Source organism: Parasteatoda tepidariorum, chromosome 2, assembly GCF_043381705.1.
Source record: "Parasteatoda tepidariorum isolate YZ-2023 chromosome 2, CAS_Ptep_4.0, whole genome shotgun sequence".
Lineage (NCBI taxonomy): Eukaryota > Metazoa > Arthropoda > Arachnida > Araneae > Theridiidae > Parasteatoda > Parasteatoda tepidariorum.
Window position 1 is genome coordinate 88,445,738 of NC_092205.1, and position 19,247 is coordinate 88,464,984.

The following is a 19,247-nucleotide window of genomic DNA, read 5'->3' on the forward strand; positions in this document are numbered from 1 at the left end:
ATCTCGCGTGCCTACCAGTGCATTACCTATTCGTAGATTTTGTACGCGATATTATTGTCATCTGTATTATATATATATCTGTATATTGCCAAATGCATACTGCTATCTCATGACTTTTGTTACCTCAATGTATAATGTAGAGAGCTGTGGTAGCTCAGGAAATAGTGCGTACGTCATCCAATGAGGTAAACCGGGTTCGAATCCCACCGATGGCTGGTTGATACGAATTCCACACCCTGCTCTCATCGACCACAATGCTGACATTAAATATCCTCAGTGGTAGACGGGTCATGGGTTAGAGTCCCCTTGCCGTCAGGCAAACTGTGGGAGATTTTCGTCCTTTTCCTCCCCGTGTAACACAAATGCGGGTTAGTTCCATCAAGAAGTCCTCCACGAATGCAAATTTCTCCAAATACTTAATCCAGGATTTCCCTTGTCTTCTGGATTAGTTGCAAAATTACGAGGTTATGTAGGGGAACATCAGTAGTCGTAAACCCAAAATTGGGTCGGCTGTTCAACGAGGGTTATAAAATAAAAGGTATAATGAGCATAGAATTTTCCTTCCATTATTTTTTTCATAATTCACTTTATCTACAGAATTTTATAAAACTATTTTAAGTTCCTAAAATTCTTTTTTACCTGAAGGCATAATTGAAAACACTTCAATATTGATCAAAACGTTCTTCATATATACTATTAAAAATAAAATCGTCACTATTCATAATATTCTTCGATACCTACCAGTATATTCGAGGAAACTCTTCAATATTCATAAGTTCTTTTATATCTATAGTATTCATTAAAGCTATTCATTAATTATTAAAATATTCATTATCAATGAAACTTTCAATAAAATTCAATAAAACTCTTCACTTCAATGGCTAATTCTACCATAGCCATTGAAGTGACCATCTGATTTATTCTTGACAAAAATCTTTATTATAGATATAACGTGAAATGACATGTGCAGTCAATCCAATTTTTAAATCATGTGGATTTCTTGGAATCGATTATTATGAAGAAGTAAGAAATTTTGTATTTCTTAGTAAAGAAAATAAAAAATTATCAAATGACGGATTTAAGTACCGTGTAATTTAGTAAAGAAAATGAATATTTAAAATTTTTACCAAATAATTTCCTTCCTTCTTTAACTTCTCCATATTTTTTTCTGATAAAAATATTATAACATTTTTTTAATTTTCTTATCAAAGGTTTTAAGAAAAAAATATTTGTTAAATTTGTTCTCTCGCTGTATCAGAAACTACTCGTTCAATTCCCATGATATTATAAGAGTTTTCGCAATGATGCATCATATTTTATTTCTTCCTTTCATTTATTTTCTAATTTTAAATTTCGTATAGTCTTCAAAACACCAGAAGAGGATGTTCCAATTTTGAGCCGTGAAACAAAAGTTCAAAGTTTAGAAAAATCATCGAATGTCTGGCTGAAATTTTTGTGCAATATTAAAAGATGTCATTTGAAAAGATTTAAATGTATTTATAACCTTCAGTGCATTATATTAAAGCTGCGTTATTGTCAATTATTCTGCCAGTTTCCAATTCCTTTTTTTATAAATGAAGTGCGTTTTTGTCTAAATAAGTCTAGTATTTATGAAATATAAGTAAATAATTGCACTAATTTTATGTATTCGTGAGAAATCGGCTTCCTGTCATAACTTTTTTTTGTTTGGACCACAGAGGCTTTCGATCGGATCGAGGGCTTTCGAGAGGATCGAGGGTTGATTGTATTTCTTTTCAATAATTTAATATAGATAATGTGGTGAATCGAGTTCGAATCCCAGCGATTTCTGGTCGATACGAATTCCACATCCGGCTTGCACCAACCGCAGTGCTGACGTAAAATATCTTCCTTGGTATATAGATCATGGGTTACAGTCCCCTTGCCGTCAGGCTAAGCGTGGGAGGTTTTCGTGGTTTTCCTCTTCATGTAACGCAAATGCGAGATAGTTCCATCAAAAAGTCTTCCACGAAGACAAATTTCTTCCAATACTTGATCCGGGAGTTTTCTTGTCTTATGGATTGGATTAAAAATTAGAAGGCTATGGAGTTGAACTTTAGTAGTCGCAAATTCAGAAAATTAGGTCGGCTGTTCAATGCTGAATATTAAAAAATTGATGTAAGTAAAAAAGGTAAAAATGAAATCGAAACTAAAATTATTAAAAAATAAAATGCTGAGATGTTTTCCTGTATTCTAGAGAGTAGTTTCATAGAACTAAAGCGTTTGGTAATAAGAAAATAAATCTTTAGAGTCAAGATATGTTTCTAAAAATGCTTTTTTTTTAAACTAATATTTTATATAAAAGCACTTTAAAGAAAAATGGCTGCTGCCAATGAGAAATCAGTTTGCAAAAGACACTATTTACCACTTTAAAAAAAATAATTTCAAAAACATTTGTATTTTTCTTAACTTTAATTTAGATTTTGATCTTGTATATTCTTATTAAAAAGGATTCGAACATTTCTCGCTTGAATAAAGAATCTTATTGACCCTTTATAAGATTGCGACCAACTTCATTCATTTTTTTTAAATGTCGAAAACTTCCGGTGTATCCCTCCGTTTAGGTCATGCCTACGAGACGATATGTGAACAGGCTTGAAATTCTTGGAAGTTTCATTATTGTGATTTTTTTTAATCAAATTTACGCGAAATTTTACCATTTATAAATGTAATTTATAAATTCCAACAGGTCGTGAGCGGAAAATAAATTTAAGAAAGTTAACATCACCACATAAATAAAGTGTCAGGTTTGCCACGTTTTGAGCGTTATCTCTTGTTTGGCTATCAGTGTGTAAAATATCACTGGTTCCTATTTTTTTGGGTAGCATCATAGCATGCTTGCAAAGTCCTCCAAATACATTTGTTATTTGTTTCATTGACAGTTAAATTGTAAGGACGCGTTAGATTGTGAACACTACAAGTATAATAATACTGGATGGCATGTTTTTCCAAGCTTAAGCGTCAAAATCAATCGGAAGTAGTAACCCAGATGTCTTGCGGCGAACTTTAACACCTAGCACCACCTGTGCTTAGCTTTATTCGGTCAACCATCCATATGTTGAGCCGCGATGGCTCAGGGGATAGAGCGTTCGCCTTCCAATGAGGTTCGCCTTCCAACTCCGCATCCGGCTTGCACCGATCACAGTGCTGACGTGAAATATCCTCAGTGGTAGACGGATCATGGGTTAGAGTTCCCTTGCCGTGAGACTAACCGTGGAAGGTTCTCGTGGTCTTCCTCCCCATGTAGCGCAAATGCGGGTTAGCTCCACCAAAAAGTCATCCACGAAGGCAAATTTCTCCCAATAATTGATCCAGGAGTTCCCTTGTCTTCTGGATTGGTTCAAAACTACAAGGCTACGAAGTTGAACATTAGTAGTAGTGAACCCAAAAATTGGGTCGGCTGTTCAATGACGGATATAAAATATAAAATTAAAGCCATTCATATGATTTGTACAGCCACCCCAGTTTATAACTTAATTAAAAAAAAAACAGTGAAAGGTTTATCTATACAGAAGGGTAACAATAATGATGAAACAATAATGCATGGTATTGAAAATGGTAATAATAGGGAGCTATTTTCTCTTGTGCACTATTTCTTCGTTCATTTTATCATATCCCATCCTGTTTATTTGTAGTTAGAAACACGTAATTAATAAATTCCCTTGTTTATAACAGTGGAAATTTACGTTTATGATTAATTCTTTACAGTAAGAAAAATTGGGTAAATCACACACCTTTTTTCCATACAAAACGAATTGTTAAAAAAAAAATTAATTTTAGGCAATAAGCTAAATAAATTTCTTTTTCTAAACAGATTTCTACTAAATTTCTAACTAAATTTCTAATAAATTAAATAAATCTCTTTATCAATTTCAGTACCAAATCGATTTTAAGTAAGTCGATTAATTATAATCGTTAATATAATCAATAATGTAATCGATTTTAATAAATTGATTAACCGATTTTTGTACTTGATATATTTTAACTAGAAAAATGGCCCTATGAAAGTTTTGATCTTTTTTACATTTATTTAGTTTACATTTTGATCTTTTGAATCAAGAAATTTCTCTTCCTCTAGGTATCAGACACTTTTGAAGAGAATATTTCTGATGCGCTCATACCGGAAACTTCTGTTTTATCTGTAGATAACTATTTGAAAAACATTAAGGTACCAGGCAGAAGACTTTGGAAAGAATGTAATTTATATTTTCATTTGAATTTATTCTTTTCGCGGTCTCATAGAACATAGAATAATTTAGATATGTTCCTGAGCATAAAATTAGTCTATTCAAAACAACAAAAATTTTGACAATACTTTTCTGGATTTAATAATGTCTTTGGTATTTCCAAAACAATATCATTAGATTAAATTTTGCTTCGTTTGATTTGTCAAATTGATGTACTAAACCTGAAAAGAAAATGCTAAAGAACTTATAGTATTTAGTAACTTATCAATGCCTTTTTATTCAACCGTAATTACATGTATTGAATCCTTGCACTGAAAGTATATATCGAAAGTACGTTGATACATACTTTTTGAAGCATAAAAATAAAGCGAATAATCTAAAGAAAAAAAGTACTTGAATTTTTTTTCTCTTTTTTTTTTTTTTAAATTTGCTTTATAGTTGAAATAGAAAGAAGAATTCGATTTGTTTAAAATATTTGAGCGCGTGAATGATTACAACAGAAACAAGCTGGGGACATGAAAAAAACACAGTCTTTAACAACAAAAAAAGAGCAAGAAATCACTACCAGAAAAAAAAATGGTGGCAGAGGGTTGAATTTGCTTCGTTTGATTTATTAAATTAATGTACTGATACTGAGCCTAAAAAGAAATCGCGTAAGAACTTATAGTATTTTGTAACTTATCAATGTATTTTTCCTCAACATAATTAAATATAGTGAATCCTTGCACTGAAAGTACGAGGCGCATCCAGAAAGTAAGTGTCATTCCTCCATGTTGTGATGGCGCTGTCATCAAGGTAGATGTTGTAAAAAGGCAGAGGAGGGAACGTTCTGATGGAGAGTGGAAGCGAATTGTTTAGGTGGATTGGTTATTTTAATTTTCTTCAAACTTCATTTTTTTTTCTTTGTTAATAAATATTTGTGTTGTTAACTGGTTACCATTTATTTGGCCAATTGTGATTTTGGTAAGTATCTGAGTGAAGAAGAGAAAAGGAGGAAAAATTATACATAATATCACAGTAAGTTTTCCTAATTTATAAAAAAAAAAGAACTCACACTTTCAGAATCATATTTACTGGCAACAAGTACAGCAATGTTTAAGCTATTTTTCAACATAGCCACCACCAGAATTGAGACACTTGTCGTATCGTGGGATCGATTTATGTATCCCTCTGTCATAGAACTCTGCGCCTGTGAATGGAACCAGCGTGTGACAGACGTCTACCGTTACTGCGAAACACTGCGGAAATTGTGAATTGCCATTCAAAACAAGAGTCGTGGAATGTTTACTGCAGGCGTTGCGCTCCTCCATGGCAATGATTGTCCACATACGGCATGACGCACAGCAGCTGTTTTGACGGAATTTGGCTGGAAGTTGTTTGATCATCCACCCTACAGCCCTGATATTGCTCCCAGTGATTTTCACGTTTTCTTGCACCTCCAGAAATTCCTGTCCTCCGGTGAGAGTTTTGGCAACGACGAAGAACTGAAGACGTCTGTTACGCGTTGGTTCCATTCACAGGCGGCAGAGTTCTACGACAGAGGGATACAAAAGTTGATTCCACGATACGACAAGTGTCTCAATTCTGGTGGTGGCTATGTTGAAAAATAGCTGAAACATTATTGTACATTGATGTAATTTGTTGCTCATAAATATGTTCCTAAAAGTGCGAGTTCGTTTTTTTCATAAATTAGGGAAAGTTACTTTCTGGATGCGCCTCGTATATATCGAAAGTACGTCAATATGTGTTTTTTTTTTAAATATAAAAATAAAACGAATAATCTAAAGCAAAAAAGTATTTAATTATTTTTTTTTTAAATTTTGCTTTATAGTTAAAATATAACAAAAATTCGATATGTTTCAAATATTTGAACTCGTGAAAAATTGCATTGGGAGCAAATTCGGTACATGAAAAAAAAACAGTTTTTAACGAAAAAAAGAGCAAGAAATAAATAGCAGATAAAACACAAAAGAAAAAGTGGTAGCAAAGTGGTTAAGGAATAGGAAAAGAAGGCAAATCGGAACAAAATGCGTATCCAAGCACAATGCAGAACTGAAGTGGAACTGAGTTCATTCGGCGTTGATATGATTCAAGCAAGACAGGTATCAAGATGAGCAGATGTGGCGAAAATAGAAAGAGCTTCGTTATTCACGAATTTTATACTCAAGGTGCAAACAATGCATGGTAGTTGATGATTTGTCAATTTCTTGAATATGGCTTTTGCTCCAATATATCTCCGTTTGCCAACGTCAATTCTTTTGTTTTTTATCCTCGTAAGTTTCACTTCTGCTTTCCGTTGGCAATTTCGCCTTTTGTTGATCTTGATAAAGAGCGTCCTCATCTTGCGCTCGAAGAATGCGCCTTCCTTCCAATTCAATTATGAAACAGAAAATGTGTCGTTTTTTAAATAATACTAAATATATCATTGTATTAAAATATATAATTGTGTATAGCATACATTATTGTATTAAAGTCATGTCCGATATTTTTTATTTATACCATTTTAAAAACATTTCTTTTAAATTAAAATATTATTAATCGTTTTATCGAACTTTTTTATTAGTTTTAAAGCATGTATGATTGTATTCGCAAATCTTTTTAGTTCAACCAGATACAGAATTTCTATTGGATGAAGCTAAAAAATTAGAGGATTTCTTACCAGGACCTTCCATTCCAGATATAATAATTCCCAACCCACTCATTAAGTAAGTTTACTATTCTATAAGGCGTAAGAATTTTTGATTGATACCAATTATCATGAAATTTAGAACCCTTATATTTCGACTAAAATGTTTCAATCTTGTAATCTTGTTTGGTAAATGTATGTTAATGATCAAGCCTTACGAAGTTAATTTTACCACTGTTTCTCATAATCTTTTTAAATATATTTAGAACACATAAGCTTAGACCAGAGAATTTTAATTTTTCCAAAGTTGTGAACAGATGCAATAAAATATTATTGACGCGTGATAATAATTATATTTAAATACAGTTGAAACCAGTTTTAAAGTGGGATAACTGTCGAAAATAAAATTGTTCCTAGGGAGTACGCACAGGTAATACTCCGTTGTAATAACTTTTTAAACAGCTTAAAATTTAACCCAGCTGAGAATACTAGTTCTACTTNAGTACAAAACTGCTATTTTACGCTAATATAGCCAACTAAGAGATGACCCACAAAACATGGCTAACCCTACGCTTTATTTATGCTGGGATATTAATTTTGTTAAATTTATTTTAGGCTCGCGACCTATTAGAATTTAAAAATTACAGAAAAATCTTATGAATGATAAAATTACGCGTAAGTTGAAACACGAATCACAATAATAAAGCTTCCTAGAATTTTAAGCCTGTTCACACATCGCCTCGTAAGCATAAGATAAGCGGAGGGATACACCGGAAGTCTTCTAAATTTCTTCCGGTTTTAGAAGGCTTGTTATTGCTTACATTCAGTCAACCATCCATTAAACAATTGAAATAGTTATGTTATTGCTCACATCGATTGAAATCTAAATAGTCATCTGCAGTGCACCAAAGTCATATTATACTTTTTTATGGAAACGAATTCTTTACAGAATTATGTGCTTTGTTTCGACGCTTAATTGTTATTATTATTTTTTTAGCTTTAATAATGATTTCGAAGGAAAATTCAGCGATGAAATTCCCTTGGAAGAGAACAATGAGCGTAGTTTCATGTCTGATGAACTCTTACTAGGTTGTTAGAACATTTATTCTTTTTATTTATCTTTCATTTTATTTGTTCATTTAGTTTATATTACGGATGTAAATAGTTTTCTGCCTAATAATTTTTAATAAGCTCAAAAAACTTTAACGAAGCTCTTTGGTAATGATTTTAAAGAAATTAGCAATTAAATATGATTTTATAACATGTGATAAAAATTAGGTAAATGTGGTGAAATTGGATACTTTTATCATGATACCTTAGAGCATGGCGTAAAATCCATTTAATCACTTAAATTTACTTTTCACTTTTATATATTTTAACTAAATGTGTGGTAAAAAGAATAATAATATTGAAAATCAGAATTTTCGGTAAACCTTTGCCACAAGAACGGAAAAATTAATCAAATGAATCACTTAAAGACCGTATATTTTGGTTTTATTAACTAGAATTGTGGTTATTTCACCAGAAATGTTATTACCATATATTGTATGGTAATTTTACTTGAATTTTTCTTTCTCAATGCAGTATCGCTTTAAATTCACTACGGAAAAAACGAAACTAAAGCCCACCACTCTTGAATTTAGATAAAAACACTATTTTATTCATTATTTGAAAGCTGTACAGATCTTGGCCAAATTATTAGATGCACTTTAAGATTCTATACAGCTTTGGTGATACTATACAGCTTTACCAGGTGATACTATACAGCTTTATTGTTTTTACGAGATTGAAACTTTGTTTACATTCGTGTATCAATGGATTAAGTTAGACGATATATAATACAAATTCGACTATTATAAATTAGACGATATATTATATAAATATCGAATATTTATTATATCAGGTTTTATATTAGTATATTATAATAATTAGTGCAAATTATTAGACTCTCCGTAATATTTCAATAATTACATGTTTCGCAAGAGATTATTTGCAATAGTTTTATATTTAAACATGCATGTAATGGGTTTTTATTCAGGAGATTTTTTATACACTTCCTAGTTGCATTTATTTTTAACGTATTGCATTAAAATGTTAATCAATTTATACACAGACATAAACAAGTCCAAACCGGTTTCATCCACTTAAAAACAATAATACTGTATAATATCAAGTGATAATTAAGATTTTACATAGAATCTTATAGTGCGTCTAATAATTTGGCCAGGGTACTGTGTAATACCATCAATTTCTTAAATTTATAAAACTTATCTTAAGCTTTTTGTGTTTTGGCATCTTTAAATAAGTTTTATTTATAAGCTCTTTTTTTTCCCCAGGTCACTGTCCACTTATTGAAGTGCCTTTTATTCCGTTCACTCTACTAAAATACAAACCTAAGTCATTACCCCTGTCAAAACTACTTGAAACTCTTCCCGTTATGGAGATTGAAGATATTTTCAATGATGATGTAATCGATTATTCTTTTCAAGATATCGATATCAGTTTGCTGTAAGTGATTAATCAATATTTGCACTGTTAGGAATTTCTCAGAAGAAATGGCTAAATAATAATCTATTTAATTGTTATTTTACAATATTTAATTTTGCGGCGAATCCCAGTCGATACGAATTCCGCATCCTGTTTGCGCTGACCACAGTGCTGACGTGAAATATCCTCAGTGGTAGACGGATCATGGGTTAGAGTCCCCTTGCCGTCAGGCTAACCGTGGGAAGTTCTCGTGATTTTCCTCTGTACGTAACGCAAATGCGGGTTAGCACCATCAAAAAGTCCTTCACGAAGGCAAATTTCTCCCAATGCTCGATCTAGGAGTTCCCTTGTCTTCTGGATTGGGTTCAAAATTACAAGGCTACGGAGTTGAACATTAGTGGTCGTAAACCTATAAAATTGGGTCGGCTGTTCAACGACAGTTATAAAAAAATATTTAAACAAAACAGACAAATAACCATAAATAAGATGATAACGAAACTATTAACAGTGAGAAAAATCGTTTATTAACTATTTTTTTCCAAACTGTTAAACAACGAGTATTTTTTTGCTCCAACTGAGCACACTTAATGAAGCAACTTAGTTCCTTGCCACTGCTTACATATTTTATTTTATAACCGTCGTTGAACAGCCGACCCAATTTCATGGGTTTACGACTACTAATGTTCAACTCCGTAGCCTTGTAATTTTGAACCAATCCAGAAGACAAGGGAACTCCTGGATCAGTACCCCCAGAGGTATTGATTTGTTATGGGAACATGGAGGGCTTTGAGACTCGACAGATTTAACGTGCATCAGTCACCATTTACTACACCATTATTACTGATTTGCCCCTCTCGGGCACTGTGGTTTTTCTAGTTCTGTATACTTTTGAAGCGAATGAAGTATTTGATCAAGTAATAAACTAGTTATAACAACTGTAAGATGAAAAATAAAAAATATATATTTCATAGCTATATATCATACACTTTTCTTGAAAGTTTTATACAATTGTAATGATTCAAAACGACGTTAAGTTTAAGTATTGTTATTACCATTTTCAAAAATCAGTTTTTATACTTGTCTTATATATATTTACAATGTAAATTCTTTTTGCGGTTAAATACTCGAATTCTATTTTTGGCAAATCATAATAAACTAAATGCAATTTTCTTGCTTGAAAATTAATTTTACAAAATTTTATAATTTTCTTCTTACTTAATTACTAAAATTATTTTTACAAGATTTCTTATTTTTATAAGATATAAGAGATAAATAATATGTCCTGAGTTAATTTTTTTTTCTGTTTTGACTATAAATTTGCTTGATACTCAATAAATTAAATTTTTTTTGTAACTGTTAATAATTTACATTCAAAATCAAGAATTGGTTTTTTCCTTTCAGTTTTTGAAGGGCATGAAACCCTATAAAAGGTATCATAGTTATGTAAAACCATTAATATGAAAACCAGTTATGATAACCATTAATATTTCACATTATTGGCTATCAAATTATATATTTATGTTAACTTTGTTTTTCTAGAAAAAGCACAGAAGATTTGATTACGAAACAGCCATTTAACGATGAGATAGAATTAAAGAAACTTCCTTTACCAGAAGTAAGATTTCTTACTATACTGCCTTTTGATACAGTTAAAGTCACACAAAAAATTACAGGCACAATTTTATTTCTTTTTTTTTATAATTGGAGTTTATTAAAAACAGAAACTAAATGAATATCTAATATTTATTGACAATGTACAGTGCACCAAAAAAATAATAAATAAATCGGATCACCCTGCATAACTTTTGATCTAATGACCAGATCTTCACGTTCTAGGACTCAATCTTCACGATTTGAAGAGGTGACCTCAAATATGCTCATTAATTACTACAGACGATAGTTTAAGTTACGAAATCAAACACAAAAACGTACTTTCTCTGAATAAACATACTTTTTTTTCTACGGATTTCGATTTCTAAACACCAAAATACAATGTGGGAAGCCTGTTTATTCAGGAAAGCGATTCAAAGCATGAACCCCTTAATATTAATTTTAATTTTTGCGTATGTTGCTGTACCTCAAGAACTTTTTAAGCGAATTGAAAAAATTTTGCACTCAAGTATGAAATACGCATATTTAAAGCACTCTCTCTCATGAAAAATACGCACTCTCTCTCATGAAAAAGAAACTTCAGTAAATATTTATTATTTTATTTCATAACAGTAAAAAACAATTTTGAAATGTGAGGTATACAATTTTTGCACAACATTTTAAAGTGTGTAATTTAAATGTCGAATTACAAAATTTGAGCAAAATCGGTTGAATATTTCCTGAGAAATCGAATTTTAAACATACGACTTTTTCAATTTGCTTAAAAAATTCTCGAGATAAAGCGAAATGCGCAAAAAGTGAAATTAACATTAAGGGGTCCATACTTTGGATTGCTCTCGTGACCAAACTATGGGGACCACATTTCCCAGGTTGCGGATACCCCCCATATTTTGGAAACCAGAAATCCAAATCCGTAGAAAAAAAAGAGTATGTTTATTCAAAGAAAGTACGCTTTTGTGTCTGATTTCCGTAGTGTTGCTACAACTCTCTTGTTACAGCCTGACTTTTACTTAAACATTACTATTTTTCTTTCTTCTGTGCACGCAAAATGAAAGGAAATTTAGTTTAATACGGGCGGAACTCCAGCATTTTTCCTTATATTCAATAAAATATCGAATCATTTTTAATTAAAAAAAGATGGATAACTTCTTAAGTGGTATTGATACGACTATTTAACTGGAAAAAACTCTTCGGGGGGGGGGCAGGGGAGGGAATGTTGATAACAATTATTTGTTTTTTTAATTTTTTTTATTTAAAGAACAGGTGATTAAGTAAGAATTTGTTGACTCATAGTCCGTATTATGATACAACGAATATTATGGCATATAGGTTTTCGTAATGTTCATAGTTGCTGCTTTGGACGAAGTCATGTCCCATGAGGAGATAGGTGGGCTCATGGCCGGAGGGCTGACGGTAGCGTTCGGCATGCCTTGGGCCATGAGCCCGCCTAGCATATTTAAGGTTCAAGGTTGAACCTTAAACCATTGGTCCTTTGAACCATTGATTCCTAGGAACGTGAAGATCTGATCATCAGATCAAAAGTTATTCAAAGTAATCCTTTTTTTTTTTTTTTTTTTTTTTTTTTTTTTTTTTTTTTTTTTTTTTNTTTTTTTTTTTTTTTTTTTTTTTTTTTTTTTTTTTTTTTTTTTTGCTTATTGTACATATTAATAAGAAATTTTCAACACGTTACAAATATTACCTTTTTCTTATTTATAAGAATAAGTGGATGGGATACATGGAAGAAATTATTGACTAGGTCGTTTTCAAAATCCTTTTTTCTTATATCATTTTAATCATGCCTTCATTTCTGTTCGTCAAGTTTCCATCAAAAACAATAATGACTATGTTCTGAAAAAAAGTTCAAATTTCACATCCTTTATATTCCAGAATCAATGTGCTCTTTCTGACTAAACATACTTTTTATCGATACATTTAAATTCATGAACCTCAAAATAGGAGGGGGGAGGAGGTTAAAGCCACAATCTGGAAAATATGGATCCCAATTATTCTGTCTGGAGAGTGGTTTAAGGTTTGGATCCCTTCACATTTTCCGTCTTTCACCATTTTTAATAAATCGTATGGTTAAATTTTTGTTTCGCAAGCACTAATTGACCGATTTTCTTTAAATTTTGTATTTTATTTTTTAAAATTGCTAAGATTAAGGAAGTTTATCATAAAATTCAATTTTTTGCTCACTATTAAACAAATAAAAATTAATCCAAAGTTTCGGCGACTCTCCTGAGCAAACTATTGGGAACATATTTTAAAAATTGCCCCATCCCCCATATAGTGAAAGCCAAAAATCCGAACCCGTTGAAAAAAATCACATTTATTCAAGAGAAAGTACATGTTTGTGTCCAAATTAAGTTATTGTCTGCACTAACTGATTTTTACTTATAAGCCTTCGAACCATTGAGTCTTAGTACGTGAAAATTCGCTTATTAGATCAAAAGTTGCTCAGGATGCTCGTTTTTTTTTAAATTTTATTTTGAGCGCTGTATATGCAACCCATTCCGGTACAATCTTATTTATCTCATCGAAAGTACTGATATTTATTTGCTTTCAGATCGTTATTAATAACAAATTACACGTTTACCGCTGCTCCTAGAAGTTTATTCTCATGGCCTGTTTGAACAGTGACAGAGAGGAATGTAGGAAGTCACCTATTGTATTTGGCATGTAAACAAAGGAAGATCTGACCAATTCTTTAACATTCCCTATAAACTTGCATACTGTAATGATCACATCAGTTTTTAAATCTTTGTTGAAAAGGCAAATGTGTATGCTAGTAGCAAACTAGTAAAAAAGTTAGAAATTTTTTTTTTCGAACGGCAGGCACTGAACTTTCGTTCTTCATCTAGGAAAATGCCGGAAGTATTACTCATTTAACGTTTCCCAGGGGGCACCTGTGAACCTAAGTCACGGAGGCGAGCAACATTACTCACGCCACACTGCAACACATACCCGTTTATATTGTTTGTCTCAGCTAAGAACTCCTCCCGCCACAAAGTCAGAGGCCGTCTGGTGCTATGGAAACAAGAATGGCTCATTTTGAGGCGGGTAGCTTCACTCTAGGTCTTAACACAATAGATCGAAAAAAGAGATACCCTTTCTCTCTACCGACCCGAACCGAACCCACTCCAAAGTAGTGACCCGGCACCCCTACTTGAAATAGCCATACCTCGTTACCATAGTCTCCGCCACAGGTCCAGACAAATGTCTGGGGGAGTTTTTATTTTAGACAAACTATTGGGTAGGAGCCGCGATTGCTCAGGGATAGAGCGTTTGCCTTCTAACGAGGTGAACTGGGGTTACCAAAGAAATGATGCGAAATATCCTCAGTGGTAGACGGATCATGGGTTAGAGTCCCCTTGCCGTCAGGATAACCGCGGGAGGTTCTCGTGGTCTTCCTCTCCATGTAACGCAAATGCGGGTTAGCTCCACCAAAAAGCCCTCCACGAAGGCAAATTTCTCCCATTACTCGATACAGGAGTTCCCTTGTCTTCTGGATTGGGTTCAAAATTACAAGGCTGCNTGGTGCTATTTTACGCTAATATAGTCAACTAAGCAACAAAACCAACAAAACATGGCTAACCCTAAGCTTTATTTATGCTCCGATATAAATTTTGCTAAATTTGTTTCAGACTCACGACCAGTTAGAATTCATAAATTTAAAAAAAATCTTATGAATGATAAAATTAAGCGTCAATTGAAACACAAATCGTAATAATAAAACTTCCAAGAATATTAAGCCTGTTTGCACATCGACTAGTAAGCATAACATGGGCGGAGGGATACACCGGAAGTCTTCTGAATTTCTTCCGATTTTAGAAAGCTTGTTATTGTTTACATTCAGTCAACCATACATTAAACAATTGAAATAGTTATGTTATTGCTCACATCGATTGCAATCTAAATAGTCATTGCACCAAAGTCATATTATAATTTTTTATGGAAACGAATTCTTTGCAGAATTATGTGCTTTGTTTCGGCGCTTAATTATTATTATCATTTTTTTAGCTTTAATAATGATTTTGAAAGAAAATTCAGTGATGAAATTCCTTTGGAAGAGAACAATGAGCGTAGTTTCATGTCTGATGAACTCTTACTAGGTTGTTAGAACATTTATTCTTTTTATTTATCTTTGATTTTATTTGTTCATTTAGTTTATATTACGGATGTAAATAGTTTTCAGGCTAATAATCTTTAATAAGCACAAAAAATTTTAACGAAGCTCTTTGGTGTAGGGACAAAAAATGGGTTAATGTGGTGAAATTTGATACTTCTATCATGATATCTTATAGCATGCCGTAAAATCCATTTAATCACTTAAATTTACTTTTCACTTTTGTATATTTTAACTAAATGTGTGGTAAAAAGAATATTGAAAATCAGAATTTTCGCTAAACCTTTGTCCCAAGAACGGAAAAATTAATCAAATGAATTACTTAAAGACCGTATATTTTGGTTTTATTAACTAGAATTGTGGTGATTTCACCAGAAATGTTATTGCCATATTGTATGGTAATTTTACTTGAGTTTTTTTTTTCCTCAATGCAGTATCGCTTTAAATTCACTACGGAAAAAACGAAACTAAAGCCCACCACTTTTGAATTTAGATAAAAACACTATTTTATTCATTATTTGAAAGCTGTACAGATCTTGGCTAAATTATTAGATGCACTTTAAGATTCCATGTAAAATCTTAATTACCAGGTGATACTATACAGCTTTATTGTTTTTACGAGATTGAAACCTTGTTAACGTTCGTGTATCAATAGATTAAGTTAGACGATATATAATATAAATTCGACTATTGGATAAATTAGACGATATATTGTATAGATATCGAATAATTTTATAACAGGTTTAATATTAGTATATTATAATAATTAGTGCAAATTATTATTATTAAACTGTTTTAATAATTACATGTTTCGCAAGAGTTTTATAATTAAACATGCATGTAATGGGTTTTTATTCGGAGATTTTTTGTATACTTCCTATTTGCATTTATTTTTAACGTATTGCATTAAAATGTTAACCAATTGATACACGAACATAAACAATTGTAAACTGGTTTCATCCGCTTAAAAACAATAATACCGTATAATATCAAATGATAATTAAGATTTTTTTATAGAATCTTATAGTGCGTCTAATAATTTGGCCAAGGACTGTATAATACAAAATATTTAAAAAAAAATTTTAAAAATTTATAAAACTTATCTTAAGCTTTTTGTGTTTTGGTATCTTTTAAATAAGTTTTATTTATAACCTCTTTTTTTTCCCCAGGTCACTGTCCTCTTATTGAAGTGCCTGTTATTCCTTTTACTCTGCTAAAATACAAACCAAAGTTACTACCCCTGTCAAAACTACTTGAAACTCTTCCTGTCATGGAGATTGAAGACATTTTCGATGATGTTGTTATCGATTATTCTTTTCAAAATATCGATATCAGTTTGCTGTAAGTGATTAATCAATATTTGCACTGTTAGAAATTTTTCCGAAGAAATGGCTAAATAATAATCTATTTAATTGTTATTTTACAATATTTAATTTTGCGGCGAATCCCAGTCGATACGAATTCCGCATCCTGTTTGCGCTGACCACAGTGCTGACGTGAAATATCCTCAGTGGTAAACGGATCATGGGTTAGAGTCCCCCTGCCCTCAAGCTAACCGTTGGAGGTTCTCGTGGTCTTCCTCTCCATGTAACGCAAATGCGGATTAGCACCATCAAAAAGTCCTCCACGAAGGCAAATTTTTCCCAATGCTCGATCCAGGAGTTCCCTTGCCTTCTGGATAGGGTTCAAAATTACAAGGCTACGGAGTTGAACATCAGTGATCGTAAACCTATAAAATTGGGTCGGCTGTTCAACGACAGTTATAAAAAAAAAATATTTAAACCAAACAGACAAATAACCATAAATAAGATGATAATGAAACTATTAACTGTGAGAAAAATCGTTTATTAACTATTTTTACCTCAAACTGTTAAACAACGAGTATTTTATTGCTCCAACTGAGCACACCTAATGAAGCAACTTAGTTCCTTGCCACTGCGTACATATTATAGCCGAGAGAGCTAATCTGCCAATCTCATGATCGGTAGAACGGGGGTTCGAATCACAGCGTTGATACCTCCATTCCCTTTAACACACATGAAGAATATCCAGTGTCCCGCACTCTCCAATGCCCATTATCTTACGAGAAGCCTAGCTGCTATTTTCAGTTAAATGTCTTTTTTATGGTTTTGAAACCATGGTAGCTGTAAATGGTTAAAAAACCCGCATAGTTTCGTATTCATGATTTTATAACCATACTAGTTATAAACGGTTTCAAAAGAGCAGAAGTGAAAAATACTCTTTACTGTAAACTTTACGGTTAATCGGATGGACAGACTGCTGTCGGTTATTCTACCATAATTTCAGAATGAAAATTCCAACAGTGTGGGGAAAAGAACGTGACAAGAGAATTTTTTATTGAATATTCGTGTTGCTTAAACGAATAAAAATTGAGCCCTTTTATCAGTATGGTTTTATTAAATTTTTTAAAAATTCATAAATGTCTACTAAGTATATCCTGTTTTTATTTTTTGTTTTATTTGAAAAGTGTTTTCACGGAAGTAAAAGAGTAATAATTAAAAAAGAGGGAGAGTTTTATACTAGTAAACTAAGTAAATAAATAATCTTGAGAAACTGAAGCGGTGAGAATAAAAATTTTCATTCGCTCCAAAAAAAAAATTATTTTTTCTTTTTTTTAATGGTGGACTCCTGGGATGCATTGTCTCATTGGTCTCTTATGCCAGAACTGCTACTCTCTTCTCGTTACCCAGTGGGCAAATGTGGCAAAGCCACGGCGGTGGAGCAGCGTCACCCACGTCACACAACCACAAACCCGTTTATACGACGGGTCACATTCACACAATCACACAAGGAAGAAAGGACATAGAACACAAAGAGAGAAGGAAACATCCACGCCCTGAGCAGGATTCGAACCCGCAACCATCGGCTCCGGAGTCAGGCACGCTAACCACTCGGCCACCTGGTCGGCAAATAAATAAATTGGATCGTGGAAATGCATTTCACCCTGATTTGACCTTCTCGGCCACTGTGGTTTTTCTAGTTCTGTACATTTTTGAAGCGAAAGAAGTATTTAATCAAATAATAAACTAGCTATTACAACTGTAAGATGAAAAATAAATATATATATATATATCATAGCTACATACCATACAACTTTTCTTGGAAGTTTTATACAATTGTAATGGTTCAAAATGACGTTAAGTTTAAGTATTGTTATTGCCATTTTCAAAAATCAGTTTCTATATTTGTCTTATATACATATATATACAATGTAAATTCTTTTTACGGTTAAATACTTGAATTCCATCTTTGGCAAATCATAATAAACTAAATACAATTTTTTTGCTTGAAAACTAATTTTACAAAATTTTATAATTTTCCTTTTACTTTACTTAACCAAAATTTGCGCTGATTAACAATTAGTTTGCGAGTATATCACGAAAAGAGTATAGCAGGGAACGAAAAAAGTCCATTTTCTCGTTTGTAGTTATTGCAACGCGATTTTTTTTCTTTGAAGATATATAATTTATTTTTATAAGATATACGAGATAAATAATATGACGTGAGTTAATTTCTTTTCTGTTTTTACTATAAATTTGTATGATACTCATTAAATTAAGTTTTTTTTGTAACTGTTAATAATTTACATTTCGATTTAAAGTTGTTGCTCTTAAAAAAATCAAGAATCGGTTTTTTCCTTTCAGTTTTTGAAGGGCATAAAACCCTATAAAATGTATCATAGTTATGTAAAACCATTAATATGAAAACTAGTTATGACAACCATTAATACTTCACATCAATGGCTATCAAATTATATAAACTCCTGTTTGTGAAAATTGCAACACCATGAAGGAATCGTCATAATTGAATGAAATTTACTACACGGTTGAGTGGTAGTGATGCAAATACACTGGTTATCATAAATTAAGGAAAAATCACAAAAATAGCGATAACTCTTTCAAAAGTAAGCCAAACCGTGCAAAATTTGCATATGTTGTCCACTAAGAGTAGCTGAGTAAAATTGCAATATGCAAATTAGTGGCGCTGCACTCGGCTTACGTCATCTGCCTGGAGCATAAAAGTCCAAGTTTGAGAGAAAGCACACAAATTTTACTGTGATTGCGACATTGAAAATCTGAGATAGCCAATTCGTAATAATGACCTCTAGGCATCATTTGCCTGAAGAACTACGATGGAGAGCCATCGGGAGACTAGAGGCAGGGCAGAGTCA

General features: G+C 32.2%; 1 protein-coding gene across 1 annotated transcript in view; it reads left to right on the forward strand.

The window, feature by feature from the left end:
* The first annotated feature begins 951 nt into the window (after positions 1 to 951).
* The window catches only part of LOC139424911 (uncharacterized), a 27,726-nt gene continuing 9,430 nt past the window's right edge, over positions 952 to 19,247 (forward strand). Inside the window, exons 1-8 of the mRNA XM_071177019.1 lie at positions 952 to 1,023; positions 4,097 to 4,214; positions 6,808 to 6,910; positions 7,829 to 7,923; positions 9,168 to 9,339; positions 10,858 to 10,933; positions 12,259 to 12,397; positions 16,225 to 16,396. Of these exons, the coding sequence (XP_071033120.1) occupies positions 958 to 1,023; positions 4,097 to 4,214; positions 6,808 to 6,910; positions 7,829 to 7,923; positions 9,168 to 9,339; positions 10,858 to 10,933; positions 12,259 to 12,397; positions 16,225 to 16,396 (941 nt within the window). The 5' untranslated portion in view covers positions 952 to 957. The remainder of the gene's footprint in view (positions 1,024 to 4,096; positions 4,215 to 6,807; positions 6,911 to 7,828; positions 7,924 to 9,167; positions 9,340 to 10,857; positions 10,934 to 12,258; positions 12,398 to 16,224; positions 16,397 to 19,247) is intronic.